The 24288-nt window shown below is 34.8% G+C and overlaps 1 protein-coding gene and 1 pseudogene across 1 annotated transcript; both read right to left on the minus strand.

Moving 5' to 3' along the window:
• Nucleotides 1-287: 287 nt before the first annotated feature.
• Nucleotides 288-24288, minus strand: part of LOC132630156 (two-component response regulator ARR11-like) — an 81325-nt pseudogene continuing 57324 nt past the window's right edge.
• LOC132630152 (uncharacterized) lies at nt 3414-5671 on the minus strand. The gene is made up of 3 exons (XM_060345732.1): nt 5298-5671; nt 4994-5109; nt 3414-4072 (listed from the first exon to the last, which is right to left on the minus strand). The coding sequence occupies exons 1-3, from the start codon at nt 5636-5638 to the stop codon at nt 3654-3656; spliced, it is 876 nt and encodes a 291-aa protein (XP_060201715.1). The 5' UTR covers nt 5639-5671; the 3' UTR covers nt 3414-3653.

Raw genomic sequence — 24288 nt, forward strand, 5'->3', positions numbered from 1 at the left:
TCATCGACATTCTTTTACCAAACACACAAATCACATAGTATAATTTAGACATTTATTTAAGCACGTCATTATTTGCCTTATAAAATCAATTTCAGTATCTAGTGCTTAGTAGCTACTAGTCCAGGATGCCCGTGTTTATGATCAATTTGGTTAACTAATTAGGTGACGTTCTGGTTAAGGTTGGTGAATAGCATATGAAAACATTATTCAGATGTAGGTGATAACTATCATTGGTTGAATTATAGCAACATACGAAAATGTTGATTTGTTACAACATACACAAATCAAAACTACAAACTTCCAAGTGTAGAAATTAAATGTATTTACTAAAGTTAATGCAAGCCCACTTGTATCTTCTATATGAGGACTCCAATACATGTGATTGAGACGTTTGAGGATGAAACAGTAACTTTTTCTCTCGTGATGGAGCAACCTACAAGGTTTTAGTGTAAGCTTCAAATACCAAAAGACGCAATTGTTTGGAAAAGAGTGGAAGACAAAGTCAAAACACAAAAATGGCTCCAAATTGAATGTAATAAACCCAACAAAGGCTAAAAGATTAGTAGCAAAAGGACTCAGAGCTTTCCAATCTGTGCAATTGCAACGAAGGAAGAGAAAAAAATATAATTAGATGTCTTACTATTATTAATTTATTGAGGAATTGAGAAGTTCATTTTTTACCTTTCAAATATGAGAAACTTAAAGATGACCGCCGTGTAGTTTCTTTTCATTGAATTCAAAGAGAAAAATCCAATCCGCAGTTTGATACCTTCAATTATTTGGTCCATATCTGAAAATTCTCAAATTTCAATTTCAAAACCCAAGATTAAAATCTCGAACTCCATAATGAAAATAGTAAGTAAGAGAAATTACCAAGATGCAACACTTAAGGAATCAAAAGTAACCATAAATGACTAAATACTAAATAGAGATGCAGACATAAAACAAAAAAGGAAGAAGAAGCACAATAAACACAGGGAAAGTGAGAAAGAGAAGCAATTTTGGAATAATAACTTATATCTGGCAGGTGGACAACTTTTATCGATGAACTAAAAGTACTAATAACTCTCAATTCTGAATAAAAGTTTATGAGAACTCAACTTTCACAATAAAGAATTCAACCTCTTCATATAAGCAATTTGAAGTCCCTACTCTTTTTCACAATTAGCCTCTATTGTATTGGAAGCTGAAGTTCTGCCTTCAGTTTGTTGAGCTATGAAGGGCAATATAATAGTAATTTAATTCTTGATTTTTAACTTATACTTCTCATCTCGGATGCAAAGAGGAGGATTTGAAATAAGATAAAGAATAAAATAAATTTAAAATTAACCTCCCGTATTTTCAGTTTTTAGACAGTTATAAAAGCACATTTGATTATGTTGAAACATAGAGAAGGGGAAAAAATATATAACATACTTAAATTTATCGATCTTCTTCACGACACATGTCCAGGCAAGAGCACTTCATGAATTCTCGAGCTAATGTTCAATGTTCTCTGTGAGTGTGCGTGTGAGTCTTTCATTTCTCTTCACTTGTAACTTATATCACTATTATAAGAATATAAGGTTGTATTAGGCATCCGTCACATAAAGTTTTGGTTTTTATCATTTGGTGCAACTTACTTGAGAGCAAAAAGAAATTTCAATGAACTTACCGTCAAATCCAATCTGGTTTACAGCCTTGACAAAATTTTGATGAAGATCGATAGTGCAAACTACTCTGGCTTTCTTCATGGAAGAAGAATCAACACGTCTTGAATCAGACATTTCTTTTTCATCATGCTTATTCTCGAAATCTTTTCTCTTCTTTCCTGAAAGGATTTCAGCTCCATTAAGCATTCACACTTCATCATATTGGTCCAGTTCATGATTTCCAATGTCCCTTGCTTCCTGCATCTTTTTTCGGAGTACATGCTGCCATATGTTCCTAAGTTCTTTCGTCGGTATAGGCTTTAAGAGATAATCACATGCACCGTGTTGAATACCCTTCATCACCCTACTTGTTTCACCATCAACAGACATCACTGGAAAAGGTATATGAAAAATCAGTACAATTAGTAATTAGTCTAGAACAAAACATAGTTAGTCTTAAATGAAAGAGAACTAACTTATGATGGGAAGATCCATCTCAAGTCCAACATGTTCCAGAAGCTTAAATCCATCCATGTCAGGCATGTTAACATCACTGATCACAATGTCAAACCCATTGTTTCTCTCTCGGAGCAGATATAAAGCCTCTCGTGCTAGACCACATGTTGTTACTAAAAGAAACCAATAATAAAGGTCTTCAGAAACCAAGAACTATAAATTAAAGATAAGTGGATCTACTTTAAGTCTTTGATATCTTTGTTATGCATAAAACGTCGATAATTCAAGCATGCAATCTAGAAATTTCAGCAGGGCATGCGAAAACCACTCGGACATATTGACGCTTTCTTTGTAAATTCAAAGCAATTTACATATTGCTAAAACCATCACGGCAGGCTAAAGTCTTCAGTTTCCCACAATTGATATTGTTATAGGAGTAAGTTTTTTGTCTTTCATTACGTCTCCTGAAAACTGTCCAATCAAAACAACAGAAAGAGAAGCTCTTGGCTCGTAACTTGAGTTCGTCTTGAACCTTCAGTGTGTAAATGCAACTTCTATAACCACGTACTTGACACCCTCTGTGCCTCTATCTCCCATCTCCTCCCCCAATGAAATTATGAAAATGGTTACATATGACTGCTTCTGTTGCCCTTCCCTTGCTTGAATTGGTTTAGGTGCGGACTGTCTTATTTATTAGAGAGATACTCCCTTCGTCCCAAAAAAATTGTCCTCTTTTGACTTGACACAAAGTTTAAAAAACAAAGGAAAACTTTTGAAATGTGTGATCCAAAACAAGCTTTAGATAGTTGTGTGGCTGTAAATCATCTCATAAAGTTAAATTGTTTCTAAATATAGAAAGGGGACAATTTTTTTTAAACAGACTAAAAAGAAAAGGAGAACAATCTTTTTAGTACAGAGGGAGTATATGGTATGAGTTTCTGTACTTCAATCTCAACGTCTAAATACCCCCAATTTCTTCATCAATCAAACCTCTCCAAACAACTTGTAATCTTGCCACTGGGTATTTATGGTTTAACACTAACAGCGCGGTAGTGGGGTGCTTCCATTTTTTTTTTAATTTTTTTTTTGGGGCACAGTTAAATAGATGTAAAAATAGGGGTACAACCGTACAAGGCAAGGTAACCATCACTCTTTTTTATATGAAGATAAATACAAGTGACCTATCACTTGATGCATCTTTTTTATATTTCTTTCTTGCCATATAGCTTAAGAGTAATAGAGGCAAAGGAAGAGCCATCGAACATCAGCAGTTTTGGGCTTTTGGCATATATTCCGTGTTGCGTAAAGAGGATCAAATTTCACCCATTGGACATCTAAAACTTCACGTAAATAATACTGTAGACTGTAGTACTTATAACAACCAGGGCATGAGCAAATTCCGTTAGTACCATGCCCAAATGGACAAGGGATACACTTGGCTCTCAAGAAGTACATCCTAAAGAACTGAAGAAATAGAGAGAGAAAGGAGATATACATGTAAAGAACAAAACTACAACCTAATACAGTGGCAACAAAAAGCTCATTTTTGACCAAATCTAAAACCAATTAAGGTTCTTGCGACACCTGAAGATAGACCATTTGAGTGTAACCATTGAATACAGAAGTCTCGAGTCCAGATAAGCCAAGCCTCTGAAACAATCTATATCTGCCATCTTCAATAATAGGACTTTGTGCACGAGCTGGATCGTATCTCGTCTGATGAGTAAGTGAAGGACCAGCCACAGGCGGGAGCTCCCAGTAAACATCTAACACTGACTCTACAAACCTGCTGTTTTGAAAATGCTCCGCATAAGTAATAGCTTTATTGCTGTGGTTAAAATCATCACACATCTGCCCTCTCACACCCCACCAAGCTTCACCAGGACCGCATAGTTCCTCAATATCAACGGCCTTCTCCCAAAACTTCTTCCTTCTTGATCTAACCCTAGCTTCATCACTATCCTTAAAGCAGCTATGACCCCCACCTGAATATCAAATAGAAAAAATGTATTATGCATGTATGCATTTTGAGTAGCACAGAAACTTCAAATAACCTCATGAGTCCATGATAAATCATAAAGGAGGAAAATTCACAATTTCAAAGCATATTAAGAAACACTAAGTTCATCTGTCAAGTAGAAAGAGACATTAATCCAATTCCATTTCCAGCAGTGTTCTTCCCTGCTACCTCTATAGCATAGATGCCTTATCATTTATTGACACTCTCCTAGAATGCATTAGCTTCATTTTTTGTTCTTCCTTTTTCCTATTTTTTGGTTTCACAACAAGATTCTTTCCGAGAGCAAGAGTTTGCCATTTGTTCCTACACATTTTTCTCTTGTTATCTCAGTTTTCCCGAATTCATAATCAAGACTATCTCAATTCTTAATTTAAAAGCAATTAGCCAGCTATTAGTGTTTCAAACTTGCGTATTTTTTATACGCTTGGAGATGAATAGCGTATTCAAATTATGATAGTATATATTAAATTATGATATATTTAATGAGCTACATTACATACCCAAGATTTGCAATCAATTCATTTGGATTCTCTTGTTGTAACGTTGATTCAATTGATACATTCGTCTCCCGAATCATAGTGAGAGTAACCACAAAATCTTTTTTTAAGGGTTTTAACGGGGAAGATAATTGTTGGACATGCATATGTGGTAGCACAAAATCATTCTTCAATTGTCGAGTATCAATTTCCCAATATATGTTAAATCAACTTAGAAAGGGGGAAAATATAATATAAAACAGAAACGAAATAGACTTCTATAGAAATTTAAATTAAACAGCATTACTTAAATGCAAAAAGATTTATAAGAAGATTAAATGCAAAGTAACTTAAATGTCCAGTTAGGTCTTGACATATGAAAAAAGATAGGAAGTCGAAACGAAACACACCTCTTACATAAAATTGATCGCACATCTGCCTAAAAGAATAGTGGTCTCCAGAGCCAGTATCATAGTTGTCCTCAAACACAAGATGTCTGAACCCTGCTTTCAGTGCTTGCTTTAGTCTGTCAATCAAAGTTCAAAATGGAGAGTCAAGTGACGTAGAGTCAACAGTTTTGCAAAACAAGTTGCAGTCGGTATACCATTAGACAGAATGGGTACTATTGCATTACAGTTAGACCGACCAAATGACCAAGAAATCCTCCATCAAGAAAAACACTACAAGACCGTCCAGTCTAAAAAGACATAATACCTTTTCAGTTCATTTTGATGGTCGTCGAAAAATATAAGAACCTTGCTAAGATCCTTGATTTCATGTTTCTTCATAACTTTTGCCCAATTAACACTTCCAAAATCAACAAAGTCTTTTCCAGCAAAGTACGTGCAATTTCCATCGACATAAGCAGGTCCTTTCTTCAGATATTTCTCTGGATGACGGGGTGTAATTGATATGATTGGTGTATCAGGCATTGCTTGTCTCAGGACCCAAGTTGAGTGTCCTTTGAAAGCGCCACTCTCAATCATCAGCTCTGGTTTCAACCATCGAGTAATAAACCAAAGCCCAAAGCTGTGGTCAAAACCCATCCCATACATGTTATTCTTGATAGGTACATTTTAAGGATCTTTTTACGGCTAAAATAGTAAGTAAAATAATTGCGGAATTTAAAAGAAAATACTTACAAAAGTTGAAGACTTTTTATTCAAACATTGAAAGCATACATGGGATTTTACAGAGAGGGAAGGGAAAAGGCTATTTCGAAGTAGGAGGTGAGTTTTCGAATGCCTTACTAGTTACAACTTGAGAGTCCTATATAGACCTCGGAAAATAATTAACATCTCTTGGATGATTACAAGTGGACGGCTATCTTTAAAGATGTCTTCTGTTTTTGCTTTTGAAAAGTTGGACGACTACTTTTGTAAAGTTGTCTACTACTTTCCTTTTGTCAAGTTTGAACCATTGCTTTTTGTAAAGTTGTCGGCCATCTGCTTTTACCTCTTTCTTTTCTGAAGGGGTAAATATCCTTATGATAATTCTTGATAATGAAGATATGCTTGGGCCATTCCTTGTGGGTCCATCATGTCGCCATTATCTTTTGCTGATGAAGATGTTATATCCAGTAGTTCTTGAAGATCTGCTGGGTCGGTATCATCAATATTGCTTAAAGCCTCTAAGAGCTTCTTTTTTAATTCTGCTTTGGATTCTGTTGATCCTGTCCTGCTGCTGGATGGCTTTGGATTCTTAATTTTCAAATTTTTAGACTCCGGTGTCCATCCTTTGCTTTTTATGGTTTTAACTAAATATTTAAATCTTGATATTTCATCTATGTCAAAAGACCAACTGATGATATAAGAAATTCTTTTTCTTATGTAATATTGACATAATTTAATATGATCCGGTAAGGTGGAAATCTCCTGTTCCTTCTGGAATCTTTCATAATGAATTTTGAAGCTTTTGGGCATTGTTGCTTCATTGCCTCCAAATCTTTCCCACCAGGTGTAGAACCATCTAGGAATTAATTGATTTAGACATTTGCTCGCTGTATTTCACGAACCATGTGTGAGAAATGGGTCTTACATACAGAAAATTATGCCATGCCCATTCATAATCAAAGTAATTATAGGTCTGGGGCCTATGTTGTTATGATAATACGATAGGAGTATGGAGATGATCCACCTTCCAATCAAAAGGACTAATAATCTTGTTTATGGTGACCTTGGAGTATGCAATACCATCTTGGCCATGTTTGTTATTTGTAGTATGTTCAATTGTTATTGATCCTGTGTCTGCCAGGATAAATTCACAATACCTCCTAGTCTTGATAGTGTCATTAGTTTCAATATAGTCAAAATTAGTATAGCAAGGTTTGAGTAAATCCTCAGCCTTCTAATTTTCATAATGTTTATCCAATGTTAACACAGGGAGCATTGCTTTGTTAATGATTTTGAACTCTTCTGGAGTTGCCTGTTGTTCTTCCTTCTTTGAGGGAGTGCTCGGATCAACTGCTTGGGGGAAAAGACTCTGGGGTCTTCATTTTGTAACATTCACTGGTTTGGATTTTTCCTTTACCTGTTGTGGAACTGGTAGAAGGTTGGATCCTTTGAAATGGGGATGATGGTTCTGTTTGGGGAATAGAACCGAGGATAGTTAATTTTTTTGTTTTGGGTTGGAAATGTGGGCCTCATGGGCCTGGGTAGGTTTGGAAATTCAGCTAAGGATGAATACCTGTGATCATTTGGTTTTTTATCGGGTTTTTTCCTGAAGGGGGAGTTTGGGGCTCCTGGCCTCATGGTTACCCTGTAAAAATTCCCTTGTAAGAAAATCTGGTAAAGAGTTTAAATCTCCTTTTATAAATTCGATTTCAAAATCAAAACTTGATAGTAAAGCTTGCCATCTAGCAAAAATTTGTTTAGAAACAAGATTTTTAACATCTTTTTGTAAAATGTCTTTTGCTAATTTGCAATCAACTCTTAATAAAAAAATCTTATTTATCAAGTCATCTTGGAATTTTGTAATACATAGTACTATAGATAAAATTTCTTTTTTAACAGTACTTTAATTCTTTTGTGCAGGATTCCAGATCCCTGATGTGAAACGAACTAATTGTTCTACAGATTCTGGGACAAGTCTTTGTTTAAGAATTCCACCATATCCTTCGTTAGAAGTATCAGTTTCTACTATCATGAAAGCATCCGGGTTTGGAATACCTAGACATGGAAGTTTTTTGACAACAGTCTTGATTTTCTTAACTGTTTCTTTTTGTTCAAGACTCCATGGGACTGGGTTTTTCCTAAGACGCTTGTAAAGAGGTTCGCAGATCTTTCTGATATTAGGGATAAAGTTTGCAACATAATTAAGACTTCCTAGAAACCTTTGTAATTGGGTTTTGTCAGGAATTTCATTTGGAAATTTAGAAGAGAACTCTATGGCTCTACAAATGGGTTTATAAGTACCTTGGTATAAGTTATGTCCTAAAAATCTAATTGTTGTTTGAAACAATTTAATCTTTTTAGCACTTACTACCAATCGATTATGTTTAACAATCTTAAAGAAAGTATTCAGATGTTTAAAGTGAGAATCTATGTCCTCAGAAAATATTAATATGTCATCTATATAAACAATAGACATATTGCTATAAGGGTTAAAAATATTATTCATAATATTCTGGAATTCAGAAGGGGCATTTTTTAACCCAAAAGGCATAACATTCCATTCATATTGCCCAAAAGGGACATTGAATGCAGTTTTGTATTTATCTTTTTCAGCAACTTGTATTTGCCAAAATCCTGATTTCATATCAAACTTACTATAGATGTTTGCTTTGTAAGTTCTTTTTAATAGATCTCTTTTATTAGGTATCGGGTACCTAATCCATTTTAATAATTTATTTAAAGGTTTGTAATTTATAACTAATCTGGGAGATCCTCTTTCTTTTTCGGCATTTTTATTTACATAAAATGTTGAACAGCTCCAAGGGGACCTAGAGGGTCTTATTATCTTTTTTTTTTTTTTGTAAAAGATCATTGATTTCATTTTTGAAGTTGTAGATCTCTTTGCTATTTTGCTCAATTTTTTGGATGGAGCAGCAACTTTCTCAAAACCAAAGTCTTGACAAAAGCTTCCTAAATCCTTTCGAGATTGTTGTTGATCTTTTTTCAAGAAATGTTTTAGTTTCAAATCTGTTGTCACGACCCAACCGGAGGGCCGCGACGGGCACCCGGTGCTAACCCACCCGGGCACCTCTTAACATGCTTTCACATCACATCTAGGTGAGCCACATAGCTAAATCATACTTCCATTCATCATTCATATTAATCCCATTGGGCGACAATTTACTTATGTCATCATTAACAACCATGCCCATATAAATGTACATAAGCCGACGAGGCTATCAAAATAATATCCCAAAATATAGGCCGACAAGGCCAAACATATCTACCTATATACATATGTCTACGAGCCTCTAAGAAGAATACGTCATAGCATATAGGCTGGATAGGACCCTGCCGTGCCCATAAATATGTACACAAAAGGATCTATACCAAAAGCTGCAACTCCGGATGAAATGGAGCTCCGCTATGTAGTCCCTGAATAATGAAGCTATAGATCAAGTCTGTCTCCCTGGCCACCTGCGGGCATGACGTAGCGTCCACAACAAAAGGACGTCAGTACGAAGAATGTACTGAGTATGTAAAGCATGATCAATATCAATATGAAAGCATAATAGACAACATATGAGGTAGCATAGGATGGGAGATAATGATATCATCGTCATAGCACTTACTTGCTTTCCATAGGGACATTCCATTTCTATTGCGTATCCGTGTACATATATCCATATCCGTACTCGTTTACCTTTCGTATCTATTTTCGTATTCGTATTCATATTTCCATTTATACTCATATTCATATCATTTACATCTCATATACATTGCATATACATAACCTTTACACAACATTTACATATACTTAGCATATTCGTACTCATATTGATGTCATATACATGGCGTTTATATAGCATGCCCGATCACGAAGGTTCGGTACTTCATACACACTTGGCCAACCAAGGCTCAAGGTTACACATACCTGGCCCTACCAAGGCTTCAGGGTTCATTCGTACTATCTGCAGAGGTGTGCGCGCGTTACGTAAATAGATAATACTCTACCCGGCCTCATAAGCTCGGGGTTCCATAATAATCATACATAGATACACACACATAATAACTCATAAGCATCTTACTACTATTATCACTATCATTATCGTCATTGTTATCGTTATCACTATCATCGTCGTTCATTACATCTATCCTTATAGGATTACTCGTCATATGAGGGACTTAGCACAATCGTAATACACATTGAGAATCATAAGCTTAGTAGCCTTTGAAGATAGAATCGTTTGGAATACGTCATAGACTTATAGAAGATTTAGATGATTGGCCAAAGAACCATGCCTTATGAAAGAAGTGTTAGCCTTACATACCTTTCCGTCCAACTACTCTACACTTGCACGTCCTCCTCCGAAGCTCACGTTTCTACCTTCATTAAAGTCGTACCATCGTTAGAAATCGACGGCTAGCGTACATGACTAAAGCTAGAGAAAATCGGACAACATCTACTTTGTTTATAGTACATTCCTCCATATCATAAATCAACTCCCAAACGTCAACAATACATTTACAATATCATAACAATAGCCTTTAATCATCCACATTATCCACATTTCTAAATTCACTTCCAATCGTCCATATCCAAAGTCATAACACACGATTACGTCCATTCACATACAATGTCTATCTCATGTTCTTAACGTCATTTATAACATATTAATTTCACAATACATCAAGAATCATGACTCAATTCAAGCTATTACTCAAAATGGCACTATTCAACATTCATGACCCATTTTTCCATACCCTTCTACAATCCAAGTGTTTCAACTTTCAAATACCTTAAACAACATAGAAATACCATGAATCTTACCTTAGATGTTGTAGGAACAAGCTTGGGTGGAAATACTTCACTTGAGCCAAAACCCTAGTTCATCTCCAATGAGATTTCTTGACTTGGATGATCTTTAATGCGTTTTCTTACACTTGATTCACTTAGTTTATGTTGTTGATCACTAATATCTCTTGAAAACTTATGGAATAAATGTAGGGAGATGGTTTAGAGAGAAGGGGTGTGATATGGAAATGAAATGAAATAAGACTTGGATCCCTTATTTAATGAACCAATCTGTCCCCGACCAGATATACGAACCAACATACGGTCTGTATATTTTATACTGACCGTATGTTTGGCCGTATAATTGGTCCAGAGAATGGTGACAATCTGGGCTGATTGTATGGTCCAACATACGGTCCGTATGTTATATACGGCCAGTATGTTTGGCTGTATAATCCCCACTTTTTCGAGGTTCGTTCTCGTCGACTCGTTTGATCTCCAATCCTTATGGAACCTTCTTGACACTTGTTTAACACCTCAATACCAATCTAAGGGACGTTATAACTCTTCTCTCAGGCATCATTAAATCCTCATTATCCCGCTACTCGTAATTCCTTTTCGATACCTATCGTATGCCTTGCCTTCTCTTGGCCAACTTTCTTCTCTTATCTCAAACATCTTTGAAATCTTAACTAGGGTCATCAAACGTCATTCCTTACTTACCAAAATACCGTATACTCATGCTCTTCGTTAGTCTATTCACTGTGCATCAACGGAAAATTTTTCGAGGTGTAACATCTGTACACAGATCTAATCCCGTAACATTAATATAACTAATTATATCTCCATAGGTAAGATTTTCATATGGAATTCTTCCATTGAACCTATCCTTGATTTTGGTTCTAACCTTTTCGGCGAACAATGAAGGTAGACCGCTAATAAATCTCCCTTTCCAGAAATCATTACCACAGTCTTCTCTTATCATAACTTTTTCTAAAAACATATCTTTATACCACCTAAAATCATCTAATTTGGGGCATTTAAGATTGTTTAATAATTCTAAACTTCTGTCTTGGAAAAGTTTTGGCTCTCCAATAAAGTGTTTAGCAATACTGTAAATTAGCGTTGCTGAAGCATCTTCCATTGCTTCCTCAACTGCTACTTGGTTATTTCCTTCCATTTTTAATACAGTACCTATGGTTATGGCTCCTAAAATTTGGGCTCTATTATCATCGGAGAGATAATTATCCCACCATTTTTTTAACATTCCTGTGAAACCAGAAATAATTAAAGAAGCAGCATATCTGTCTCCAGCATGCTTAATTTTGTAAGCTGTGATAGCCAGACCTATTTCGTGTAAAACTTTATAGATTTGGCTTTCCGTTAATCCATCTATGTTCCATTCAGATATATCGTTTCCACTATGTGATGTTTGGAGACGATACTGATCTTCTTCAAATTGAACATCTGGAAAATAGGGTCTTTTGTAATAATTCTTTTTTGTAGAATATCTTGGATTAACAGTTAGCTTATGAATTTCTTTGTCATTAGTACTTAAAGTTTTAACTTCTTTAGTACCAATTTTCTTTGAAGTCTTTGCTTTAGATATTTTTAATTGTTTATTAATCTTATCAAGAAAATCTTCTTCAAGATTAAACTTGTCAAGTAATTGTGGGAATTTTTCTTTAGAAAATTCTGGGAGTTTAAATATTTGATGTTTCTCCATGTTGGTACTAGTTGTAGCTTTTGAAGGAGCTATTTGTTTATTAGTATCTTTTACTAATTGTTAGAAACAACATGTAATAATTGGTTTGTATAATTACTTTGCTGAATCAATTTGTTAATGTCCTTAGTTTTAGGATCACTATCCATATTGGTTCCTTCTCTTTTAAAAGGGGTTGCGGTAATTACTTCTTTACCTACTGTAATATAAATTTCTTCCAATGGTGGAACAGTTGATTCGACTATTCCTTTGGCTTTTGTATGCCATTTGTTAACTAACATGGACAAAGATTCCTTTTGGTTTGGAATTTGTCGTGTTAATTCAATCCATTTGAAGAATTTTATATTACTCTTACACCTTGTTATATCGCTAATCCAGTTAGCCTTAAAATCTAATCTAGCTTCAAAGCTATAGATATCCATGTACCAATCTAATTTCTTTTTATTCCTTGGACTTTTCATTTCTTTGTGTAAGGCTAAAAGATCTGGTTTAAAATCATTGGTTCTAAGCATGTCTAGTGAATCTTTTGGTTCTTCTTGTTGTAGATCCATATCCCTAGCAGTTGGGCTTCCAGTGTTTATCTCAAATTGTTGTGAATGATAACAAACCTTAGGGATAGTTCTATTAAAGTCTACTCCTTTAAGTTTTCTATTAATTTCATTCACAAAGGGTTCATGGTTTTCACCTACTTCCTCCAAACTTGTGAATCAACTGTTGCCATCAATAGTTCAGCAGAGACTATTAAACTATTATCCATCCATGATATAAAAAGATATAAGAAAAATTATAATTTTCTTCACATATGACTTGTCCAAGTTGCTGTCAAACCTCTTTACAGATTAGGTTTAGACACACCTTTATGTCTCTTACTAAGGGATGATAGGTTAATAAACTTTGATGATTCTTTATTAGGAGTTTTACAAAGTAACCTAGGTCATGGCCCGGTTTACTTCAATTGTTATCCAAATTATTCGGTTGACATCAATGACCTGAATATATTGGATACGTTAACTCTTATTATTAAAACAAGAAACATGAATAGCAAAGTTAATACAAAAAAATTGTTGTCATATACAGAGTATATTACAGACTAATGAAAACAACTTTAGCTCCAAAAGCTAAAATAATGAGTCCAAAAAGAGTAACTATGCTCATGGAATCAAACCAAGAACATAGTAGTACTTTTGTACCAAGAATGATAAAATGGAATGAAATTTTATCCAAAGACGAATGGCACTCTGATGCCATAACACAGCCAGAAGCTGAACCTGAAATTTCTGCTATTGAACAGGTTATTCAATATCCGGATGGATCTATCGACCTAAAGTTCCTTAGATCTACATCGGTTAATGAATCATCCTCTGGCAGTCGAATGTCGTATTCACAACCTTTGTCAAGTCAAAGAAAGTCTTATTCAAGACCTTCTTCTTTTAAACCCCCGGAGGAAGTAGGTGAAAACCATGAACCCTTTGTGAATGAAATTAATAGAAAACTTAAAAGAGTAGACTTTAATAGAACTATCCCTAAGGTTTATTATCATTCACAACAATCTGAGATAAACACTGGAAGCCCAACTGCTAGGGATATGGATCTACAACAAGAAGAACCAAAAGATTCACTAGGCATGCTTAGAACCAATGATTTTAAACCAGATCTTTTAGCCTTACACAAAGAAATGAAAAGTCCAAGGAATAAAAAGAAATTAGATTGGTACATGGATACCTATAGCTTTGAAGCTAGATTAGATTTTAAGGCTAACTGGATTAGCGATATAACAAGGTGTAAGAGTAATATAAAATTCTTCAAATGGATTGAATTAACACGACAAATTCCAAACCAAAAGGAATCTTTGTCCATGTTAGTTAACAAATGGCATACAAAAGCCAAAGGAATAGTCGAATCAACTGTTCCACCATTGGAAGAAATTTATATTACAGTAGGTAAAGAAGTAATTACCGCAACCCCTTTTAAAAGAGAAGGAACCAATATGGATAGTGATCCTAAAACTAAGGACATTAACAAATTGATTCAGCAAAGTAATTATACAAACCAATTATTACATGTTGTTTCTAATCAATTAGTAAAAGATACTAATAAACAAATAGCTCCTTCAAAAGCTACAACTAGTACCAACATGGAGAAACATCAAATATTTAAACTCCCAGAATTTTCTAAAGAAAAATTCCCACAATTACTTGACAAGTTTAATCTTGAAGAAGATTTTCTTGATAAGATTAATAAACAATTAAAAATATCTAAAGCAAAGACTTCAAAGAAAATTGGTACTAAAGAAGTTAAAACTTTAAGTACTAATGACAAAGAAATTCATAAGCTAACTGTTAATCCAAGATATTCTACAAAAAAGAATTATTACAAAAGACCCTATTTTCCAGATGTTCAATTTGAAGAAGATCAGTATCGTCTCCAAACATCACATAGTGGAAACGATATATCTGAATGGAACATAGATGGATTAACGGAAAGCCAAATCTATAAAGTTTTACACGAAATAGGTCTGGCTATCACAGCTTACAAAATTAAGCATGCTGGAGACAGATATGCTGCTTCTTTAATTATTTCTGGTTTCACAGGAATGTTAAAAAAATGGTGGGATAATTATCTCTCCGATGATAATAGAGCCCAAATTTTAGGAGCCATAACCATAGGTACTGTATTAAAAATGGAAGGAAATAACCAAGTAGCAGTTGAGGAAGCAATGGAAGATGCTTCAGCAACGCTAATTTACAGTATTGCTAAACACTTTATTGGAGAGCCAAAACTTTTCCAAGACAGAAGTTTAGAATTATTAAACAATCTTAAATGCCCCAAATTAGATGATTTTAGGTGGTATAAAGATATGTTTTTAGAAAAAGTTATGATAAGAGAAGACTGTGGTAATGATTTCTGGAAAGGGAGATTTATTAGCGGTCTACCTTCATTGTTCGCCGAAAAGGTTAGAACCAAAATCAAGGATAGGTTCAATGGAAGAATTCCATATGAAAATCTTACCTATGGAGATATAATTAGTTATATTAATGTTACGGGATTAGATCTGTGTACAGATTTGAAACTAAAACATTTCTTCAAAAAAGATCAACAACAATCTCGAAAGGATTTAGGAAGCTTTTGTCCAGACTTTGGTGTTGAGAAAGTTGCTGCTCCATCCAAAAAATCGGGCAAAATAGCAAAGAGATCTACAGCTTCAAAACCTCATTATAGGAAAAAGAAGAATGTAGATAATTCTTTTAAAAAGAAAAGATTTAAAAGATCACCAAAAAAGAATTCTAGTGTTACATGTTGGACATGTGGCAAAACAGGCCACAGATCTAATAAGTGTCGAGTCAATAATAGAAAAAAGAAGAAGATAAATCTTCTCGAAGTCGATGATAAGATAAAAAAATAAACTCTACACTATTCTAGAAGAAAATGACAACACTTCATTTTCTTCTAGTGAAATTAGTGATATCGAAATTGAATCAGAATACAGTTCCAACACTTCTGAATCTGAAGATTGTAACTGTACAGGAGCTATATGCACCTGCAGCCAGAATTCAATTAATGTTATTACTAAAGAATCAAAAGAATTTCTTCTCGGCCTTGTCACTCATATCACTGGTGACGAAGCCAGGAAGAAATATTTAATTGAATTAAAAAATATCATTCTTAATCAATCCAAGGAAAAACCTTCGATTGAACCTTTTAACATGAAAAATGTCGTGAATAGGTTCTCTTCCAAAGATGAGAAACCGACTATCCAGGATTTACAATATGAACTAATCTCAGTAAAAAAAGAGATTAAAAATGTTAAATCGAGGCTTAATAAAGTCGAAATGGATTATCTAACTGATCAAGTTTTATCTCAGACAAGAAGAGAAACTATTGCAGGAGATAGTGAAGATAATCATTCCAACAATAACGATTCTATAAATCATCAAGAAAATGATGAAATTATAGAAACATCTGTTAATAATAATACAGGTCAAACTGTAGCAATAGTCAAATCACAAAGTTGGCATGTTCCTATTACTTTAAAAGTAGGAAACATAACGCTTAATAAATTAGCTTTAATTGATTCAGGAGCAGATAAAAACTGCATCATGGAAGGATTAATACCTACAAAGTATTTGGAAAAAAGTACTTCTAAGTTATACTCCGCCACTGGAGAAAAACTTAAAATAGATTACAAATTATCTAAAGCCCACATCTGTAATGATGGGATTTGTTTTATCAATAATTTTGTGGTTACTCGAGACATAAATGAACAAATCATTTTGGGAACCCCATTTATAACTCAGATAAAACCTTATTTTTCCGGATTAGATGCAATCTATATGTTATATCCCGTATTTTGATACGTCGAGTTATTCGTAAAAAAACAAGAAAAAAAAATCGACTCAAGTTAAAGACGGGATCATTTTTGGATATGAAATGGGACTTTTAATTTTCAATTCTAATTAGTACACAATTGTTTATGAATTTTATTTAGTGTAGAAATATTATTAGAGATTAGAGACTAATTAATTGTGGTTAGATTATTAAGTGGGGATTAAGAATTTATTATTCACTAATTAGGCACTAGTGGCCGTGTGGGCCCCACCCGATTTTCTTTTCAAAAAAAAAAATAACAAATAACTATAATAATAAAACAAAGCTGAAATAGTGGGTCACCATGGGGGAAAGCACGTGTAGAGCAATTGAAACCCACATACATATAGCTAAGTAAAGAATAAGATGAACATTTCATTTCATATTCTTGCAAAGTGGGTTTTAAAGAAAGAAAAACAAATCAAATGGATGACACATAAGGGAGGCACGTGGAAGGCTCAAGGGCTGCATGTAAAAGTATGTCATGATGAATAATTTAGTTCATCATAAGTCCATTTACTCCAAGCTAAGCATTAGAAAGAGAAAAAAAAAAAGCCAAGTTTGAGAGGCATTCGGCCATGGTGCATTCAGCCAAGAATGGTGTGGAAAAAAAATTAAAGTTTCAAGGTTATTTGATGATTAAAGTGTTGTGAAGATTCAAGTAGTTAGCAAGATTAAGGATTCAAGTATATTAAGGTAAAATTTGATCTTCTTTTTACACATTTAGGAGGATGTTAAACTTGTTTAATTTGATAAAGGTGTGTTGGATATGAAAAATTGTAAATGTTGTTGTTGAAGTTCAAGTTGAACCGTGTGATAGGATTGCATGAAGTAAGGATGGTAAATTGATTTAAATTAATATTATGGTTGTTGCTATCATAGATTACATATTAAAAGAATGAAAAGAATTAGAAAGTTAAAGGTGAAGTTGTGTTGATATGAATATAAATTGAATCCATGAAATTATGTGTGTTGGTGTTGAAGCATGGTTGAAGCCGTGTAGGGACTGTTTTGTGTAGAAGGTGGTGAACCGATTTTACTTGGTATTTTGATTGTTGTTGTCATGAATTTTATGATGGGAATGAAGGTATTTAATGGTTAGAGTTGGAGCTAAAATTGTTTGTGGGCTGTTGAAAGGATTATAGTGATAATAATGTAGCTTACTTGCATATGAATAGATGATATAGTTGTTATGTGGCTGCTGTTGTATTTCATTAAAATTAGATGAAAAGATCGTATGAAATAATGTATAAGAAGTGTATGTGGGATGCTTGGTGTATTGTAGGTGTTCGTTAGAAATTCGGGCATCTTTATGTTGTTGGTTAGGGGCTGTTTTGGATGTGTCGTTGTTTTCGTTAAGTTGGAAAAACTAATTACAGTTAAGAATATACATTATGTTGATATAGTGATTGGGCTGTTATAGAATCGTTTTAATGAAGTATTATGACTATAGACTAATAAGAATAAAATGGATGTGTTATAATCGCAAGTAAACTATTATCGGGTGTTGTAAGGTATGGGCTGATTTGAAATCTCATGCGGGCTGTTTTGGTACGTTGTTGTTGATCTTGTTGAGCTTGGAAGATTAATGATAGTTAATATTATACATTGTGTTCATGTTGGTTGGGCTGTTGTAAGTTGTTTTGAAGAAAACGTTAAGACTATGGACCATTAAAGATAACTTGAATAAGTAGTGTTGACACCCAATTTTGTCCCTCTTTTATTTAATTTACTCGAGTTTCTAAATTTATCGACGAGCTAAATACTTTATTTTCACTACTATTATTTTCGCTATTTTTTTACGAGCATTACTTTATCACAAATTTTAAATGTTCGTCATCGTTTCGTTTTCGGGTTTGGACTCGTTAAATTAATTACAAGACAACACTTTGCAAAATATATTTTTTTTTTTTACATATTAATTATTTATCATCTTTACCAGTTATTAAATTAGAAGCCCAAGAATAATTAAATAGCGGAGGAAGGATCAACAATTTTCAGCCAAATTAATGGCCCAAAATACCAATACAATATTATTTCCCTACCTAAATAAACAACCCACATTTTTATACCCAACCCACATTTTTCAACCCATATTTAAATTAATGGGCCAGCCCAAACGGACCAGCCCATTACTCTAAAATATCCGGATCAGCCCACTACATTTACATGACCCGACCCAACCCAATTCCTAAAAAACCTAACCCTTCCGCTTCCTTCATCATCATCTCCTCCTTTCTCTCCTTCACCCCTACCCCTTTCTCTCTCTCTCTTCTCCACCTTCATCTCCGCCGTTCCTCCGTTCTCTCTCTCGCTCAATCTCACGCTCCCCTCCCACGTTACTCTCCACCTTCATCTCTGTCACCTCCACCTTTCTTTGTCCCCCACGCCTGTCCTTCACTCTCCTCCTCGTCTCCATCTCGCCTCCATCTCCCACGTTCTTCCCACCTCTTCTCTGCCATCCCTCGCTGCTCCACTTATCCTTGTCTCCCTCACGTGCTCCCTCTGCACTTCCACCACGCCTGTCCCCCGCTCCTCTTCCTCTTCCATTTAAACCCTAATCACAATACTATAAATAATCCTAATTTGGGGAAGAGATAGGGGGGATTTTTTGGAATGGTTTATTTTTAGGAACAAAAGATAGAAAAACGAAGGATCTAGAACCAAATTTCCCTACAAAACCCAAGTTTAATCATCGAATATAGGAGATTCCAAGAAAGCAGCCAACGATTACTCTATCTGTTTGGTTGAAAACTTTAGTTTCTTTAAACGATTTTGAGGTTCGCTCCTGTTCGAGTCTATTCATAACGAGAGTGTAGGTTCGACGACTTCGACGCCTCACTTCACTGCACCACAAACAGGTAAACTTCGATATAATTGTCACTCGTGATCTTTAATTTCTGCTTGTTCAAGATTTTTGGTTTATACTGCTATATGTTAGTGATTATGTAGTTTCGTTGTCGTCGCGTTATTCGTTTGACGTTTGGGAGCTGTTAGGATAGAATAACAATCGCTAATAGACGGATTTGAAAGACATATACTGTGGTTGGGATCATGAGACTGAATTTCCAGGACGTAGCATCTATTAAAAATCGGATATACATAGGATATACAATGATTTGTCAAGACAAGAAGAAGATATACATTCGATATACATCTGATATACACACTACTGTGTGTATATCCTAGGTATATTACATACCCGATTAGAACAGGCCAGCATTGTTTCCCTCTTGCTTTTTTTTTTAGTAAGATACCCGTCATAAATGTAATCTGTTTGGGTGGATATGATGAACTGATAATAGGACATGTCGATGTTGGTTTCTGAATTCTGTTTGGCCCCTGTTCTGTTTCGTCATTTCCCAATTCTGTTGTCAATGTAGGTGTTTAGTAGTTCAGTTGTCGCAGTTTAACAGTGGATAGCATCTATATGTTATTGTCTCATTTTAATTCAGTCTAATCTGAGTTTATTAGTATTTAGATGTTCGTATGAGCTCGTGTTTGGATGATTAAGTCGAGATGATTTGGTGTTCAAAATCAGTTGATCTCCCTCAAATGCTTATCTTTTCATAATCCTATCTTGAGCCTAACCTCTTTTATGTTCAGTGTACATGTTCAAATTCTATGAGCCTAGGAGGAGTCTGAATTTATTTAATGTGCTACTTTATTGTGAACTCGTTGCTATCATTTGCTTGACTGTGCTTGTATCTAGTTCCCTTCAGCATGACAATTCTTCTCCCTTAGTCTGTGGTCCCTTCATTTGTTTGTATCTTGCATGCTTGAGTATGGTGTGGAACCATATCTGAATGCCTCTCCTATAATGTCTTTATCACACCTGACCTTTGCATCCACTTGCCTGCTAATTGGACTGTTTTAGAAAACATGTTGACACCTATACTGCCGAGAACTTGACCTGGTGAGAAATATGGCTTCAGCAGTTATTGACGACAGCAGCCCTCTCACTGGGTCTGAATTTGTTTCAATGGGAGTTTCAGTCTATTTATAAGTTGATGTTTTTTCATAGTGTCTTCAATCTCTCGTTTGGGCTGAAATCTGTTGAATCTGTTTTCGTATTGTTTTCATAACAGCCCTCTTGTTTGGTCTGAAATCTGTCTTCCCTGGTTTTCTGTCATGTGTAACAAGGTTTGCCATTCTAAAATTATTATTCTGTCGCTTTAAAATCAGTGAGTACACTTCATCTTCATTTCTAGTTACGCTTTGGCCTCGAGTTTCTTTTCCGATAAAGTGTGAACTTCATGATTACTATTTCATGCGAGTATGTTGGGGTATTCTCTCTTATCTATGATTGAAGGTGTTGGGTCATATATTTTTAGCTTTAACAGTCGTTTGTCATCATGAATTATTTCTTAGAGTCACGCTTGTTCTTCTGTCCCAATGGAATCTTCAGTTATGCTCGTTGTTTTATTTAAAGGAATTTGATGGTTTGGCATGCTTCTTTAAAGCTTCTCCTAAGAATTATGGGTTGATCAACTTTAAGAATGTCTTCTTCTTCTTTGTAATATGATTTGAGTGTGTTAAATTCAATATTCGCATCTGGCCTAAGCTGAATTCTGAGGCAATTCGAGGGAATATTGCTATTGTGTTTGTTTCAATTTTGTTATCATAGTGGCTGCTATGAGTTGCTATATTCTTGACCGTTTACACCGCCATGGTTTTTGAGCTTAATAATTGCTGTTTTCCTAAGGATTGGACCGTATGCATCTGAAGCTCCACAATACTTTCTTTCTCCTTCCCCCCCCCCCCCCCCCCCCCCCCTTTTTTTTGATGGATTATGTATAAATATACATAAGATATGCCAAATATACAGAGCGTATACATAATCCACTGATTTGCTTTGAATTGTATCTTGCATGTTTGACTTTGTTTATTGATCGTATGTTAATCTTTTCTTTCTTTTTTTTGTGCATGAACATCGCATACGAGTCCCTCGGACTCGTCATTCCTCCGCATTTGGTGTTGGGCTAAAGGCCCAACAAAACCTCCTCCTATATCAGCCCAATCTGCAGTCATACAAGAAAACAAATCTGGGCCAAAGCCCAATAAACAGAACAGCCTACAGCTTCATTATAAAGAAGGATATTGGGCCGAAGCCCAATAATGCCAACAGTTTGCAGCAATTAGGCCTAAATAAATGGGCCAGACCTATTTAACTTTCTCCTCTCTTCCTTCTTATTATTATATTTTATTTGCTTTGTATAACTAACATTTATGCTTGTTAATTAAGATAGACTTTAGTGACATTAAGGGTTTTAGTTTAGTTATGGGTAGTTAATTCCATAAAAAAAAAAAATTACATTCAACTCTATTTTCTAAATTGTTAATAGTATCTATAACATTTATTTGGAGTAATTGATTTTCAAAAATAACATGACTACATCTTTCGGCTAAGGGAATAATAACTTATGCTTATCATTTTAGAGATTTTAAACATAACAAATCTTACACTAACGTTAATTCATTCTACGAAATAAAAGCCAATTAGTTTTAACGGCTAGTTTTTTTTTACTTCAATTCTTTTCCAACACTTGAAACACGTATCTTGTTGAAACAACCTCAGTGTAACATATACATTTAAACTACTAGTCTTTATATGAAACCTTAAAAAATTATTTAACATTAATCTTACAATAACTCTTTTAATTTGTGAGTTGGTATAGCTCACTTTTCTCCAAATATATATAAACATCACATATTCCGCTTCTTTTAGTTTATTTTAACTAAATTTTTACACAAATTATTGTGTTTTCTACAAGTATTATTTTAAACAACATTATTACACTTTCGTTTAAAATCTTAACAACATTTATAAGTCGTATTTCAAAATAGCATTAAAAATACTCTTTTATACAAATTATCATTTTTTCTACAAGTTCTATTTTAAATAGTATTCTTACATGCCTATTTACAACTTTAGCCATACTTGCAAAATCATGTTTCTTTTTTTCTGAAATATCATAGCTACTTTCTTAGCCTAATTAATTATAAGTCCGGTCGGTTAACCATTGTTAATGGGTCTTAAAGGATGCCTAATACCTTCCCTTTAGACTAATTGAACCCTTACCTAGAATCTTAAGTTTCGCAGACCTTAAACAGAGTTAACTTTAAGCATAACTTTAATAAATTTCAGGTGTCCTAATTCACCATAAATAATTAGGTGGCGACTCCTTAAAATAAACAAAAACAGGAATTTCCAATATGTCATACTTCTAATTTAACTTTCCGGGTTAAAATGGGGTGTGACAGCTTGGCGACTCTGCTGGGGACTCACTTAGGTTCTAACCATAACGGACTTAGTTTAAATAGGCTTTGTGTGTTTATTTGGAATCACTTTATTTATTTGTTAACTATTTTTACATGCTATTAATTGTTTGTTTGATATAAACTGTTTCTTTTGATATAAACTGTTTATGTGTTACTGCTTCGATAAATTGTCATTCCGTTCATATTTCCTCCACTTTTGGAAATCTCACACTATCACACGTACACGCGAGGTGTGCTTAGCGCACCCGCGAATTTCTTCGTAGAATCCAAATCTTAGGAGAGTTGGCGCGTGCGCGGGGGTGTCCGAATAACGGTGACCGCGTAGCCTTCTCACTCGAGTAGTCCACTCGGGAACCTTGCGTCTAGTAAACCCACTCCTAGTCAACCTAGGATAGGGCTAAACCAACACCTTTTATTAAGAGCATACATTTCATATCCTAGGAGGTTTAATATCCTTGGTGTATTAAGCCCATTAGATGACTTTGTCCAAATGTCCAAGCGGGTTCACGACCCCGAGTGACACCAATCATACTTTATGTGCATGTTTGAAGGATAACTGTGCCTAAATATTGACTACTTGCTCTAATTAATTAAACTTTAGGAAGGAGGGAATGATTAACATTTCTATGACAGGTATGCATTTGCATCGGAGTGCAACAAATGACGAAGATCAAGGACATCGCAAAACGGAGCTGAAATTTAGAAATTAGGAAATTTTATTTAGATTAGGAAACACTTTACGTTGTATTCATTTGACGTATAATAAATGTTATATTATTTTTTACTTTATTTTTTTTGAGAAATAGAATTTGTCTAATTAATCAAAGCAACGGGATGACGTATTATGGCACACTTTACCCTTCAAACAAACGTTAGGCCTACCTCTGGCACAAAGAGGTCACATGCATGTTAGGACACGTTGTTGCTTGATATGCTTGTTTGACAACTTGTTTGACTCTATTTGATGAATTATTTGCTACATGACTTACTTGACTTTACGTGATAATGACTTTACCTAGATATGTTCATGAGATTAACATCGTTTATACTGTATGTCTATTTTATCTTATTCCCGAACAGAGAGTTGATTCGTGTTGACGCTCGATGGCCGACCATCCTTACATCACGAGGTCAAAGACGTCATCGTTACCTGAACGTAGTTGGGCTGTCCAAGGAAATGAAATTACTATGTCTGATCCGGCCGCACCTGTTCCAACTGGTGTAGAAAACCTCGTGATCGCTAGCGATCCGCCTGAAACTTCTGAACATGGAACTGCTATTCAACGGGATGAACATATCGCCCGCCTGACTCAAGAAATTGAGAATCTACGTGGAGAACTAAATCGGGTTAGGGACTTGACCAATTTATCCATCACACTCCAAAATTCACCTTCTGAACCTAGCAATACTGCACCAGAACCACCTCGT

The sequence above is a fragment of the Lycium barbarum genome, chromosome 3, assembly GCF_019175385.1.
Source record: "Lycium barbarum isolate Lr01 chromosome 3, ASM1917538v2, whole genome shotgun sequence".
In the NCBI taxonomy this organism is placed as follows: domain Eukaryota; kingdom Viridiplantae; phylum Streptophyta; class Magnoliopsida; order Solanales; family Solanaceae; genus Lycium; species Lycium barbarum.

Bases quoted from the DNA above. Each gene is read 5' to 3' on its own strand.
- LOC132630152 (XM_060345732.1), bottom strand. From the start codon at position 5,638: ATGTATGGGATGGGTTTTGACCACAGCTTTGGGCTTTGGTTTATTACT. The intron at 5,110-5,297 runs GTATTATGTCTT...TTTGATTGACAG, and splicing joins CATCAAAATGAACTGAAAAG to ACTAAAGCAAGCACTGAAAG. The intron at 4,073-4,993 runs GTGTGTTTCGTT...TTTGATATTCAG, and splicing joins CGATCAATTTTATGTAAGAG to GTGGGGGTCATAGCTGCTTT.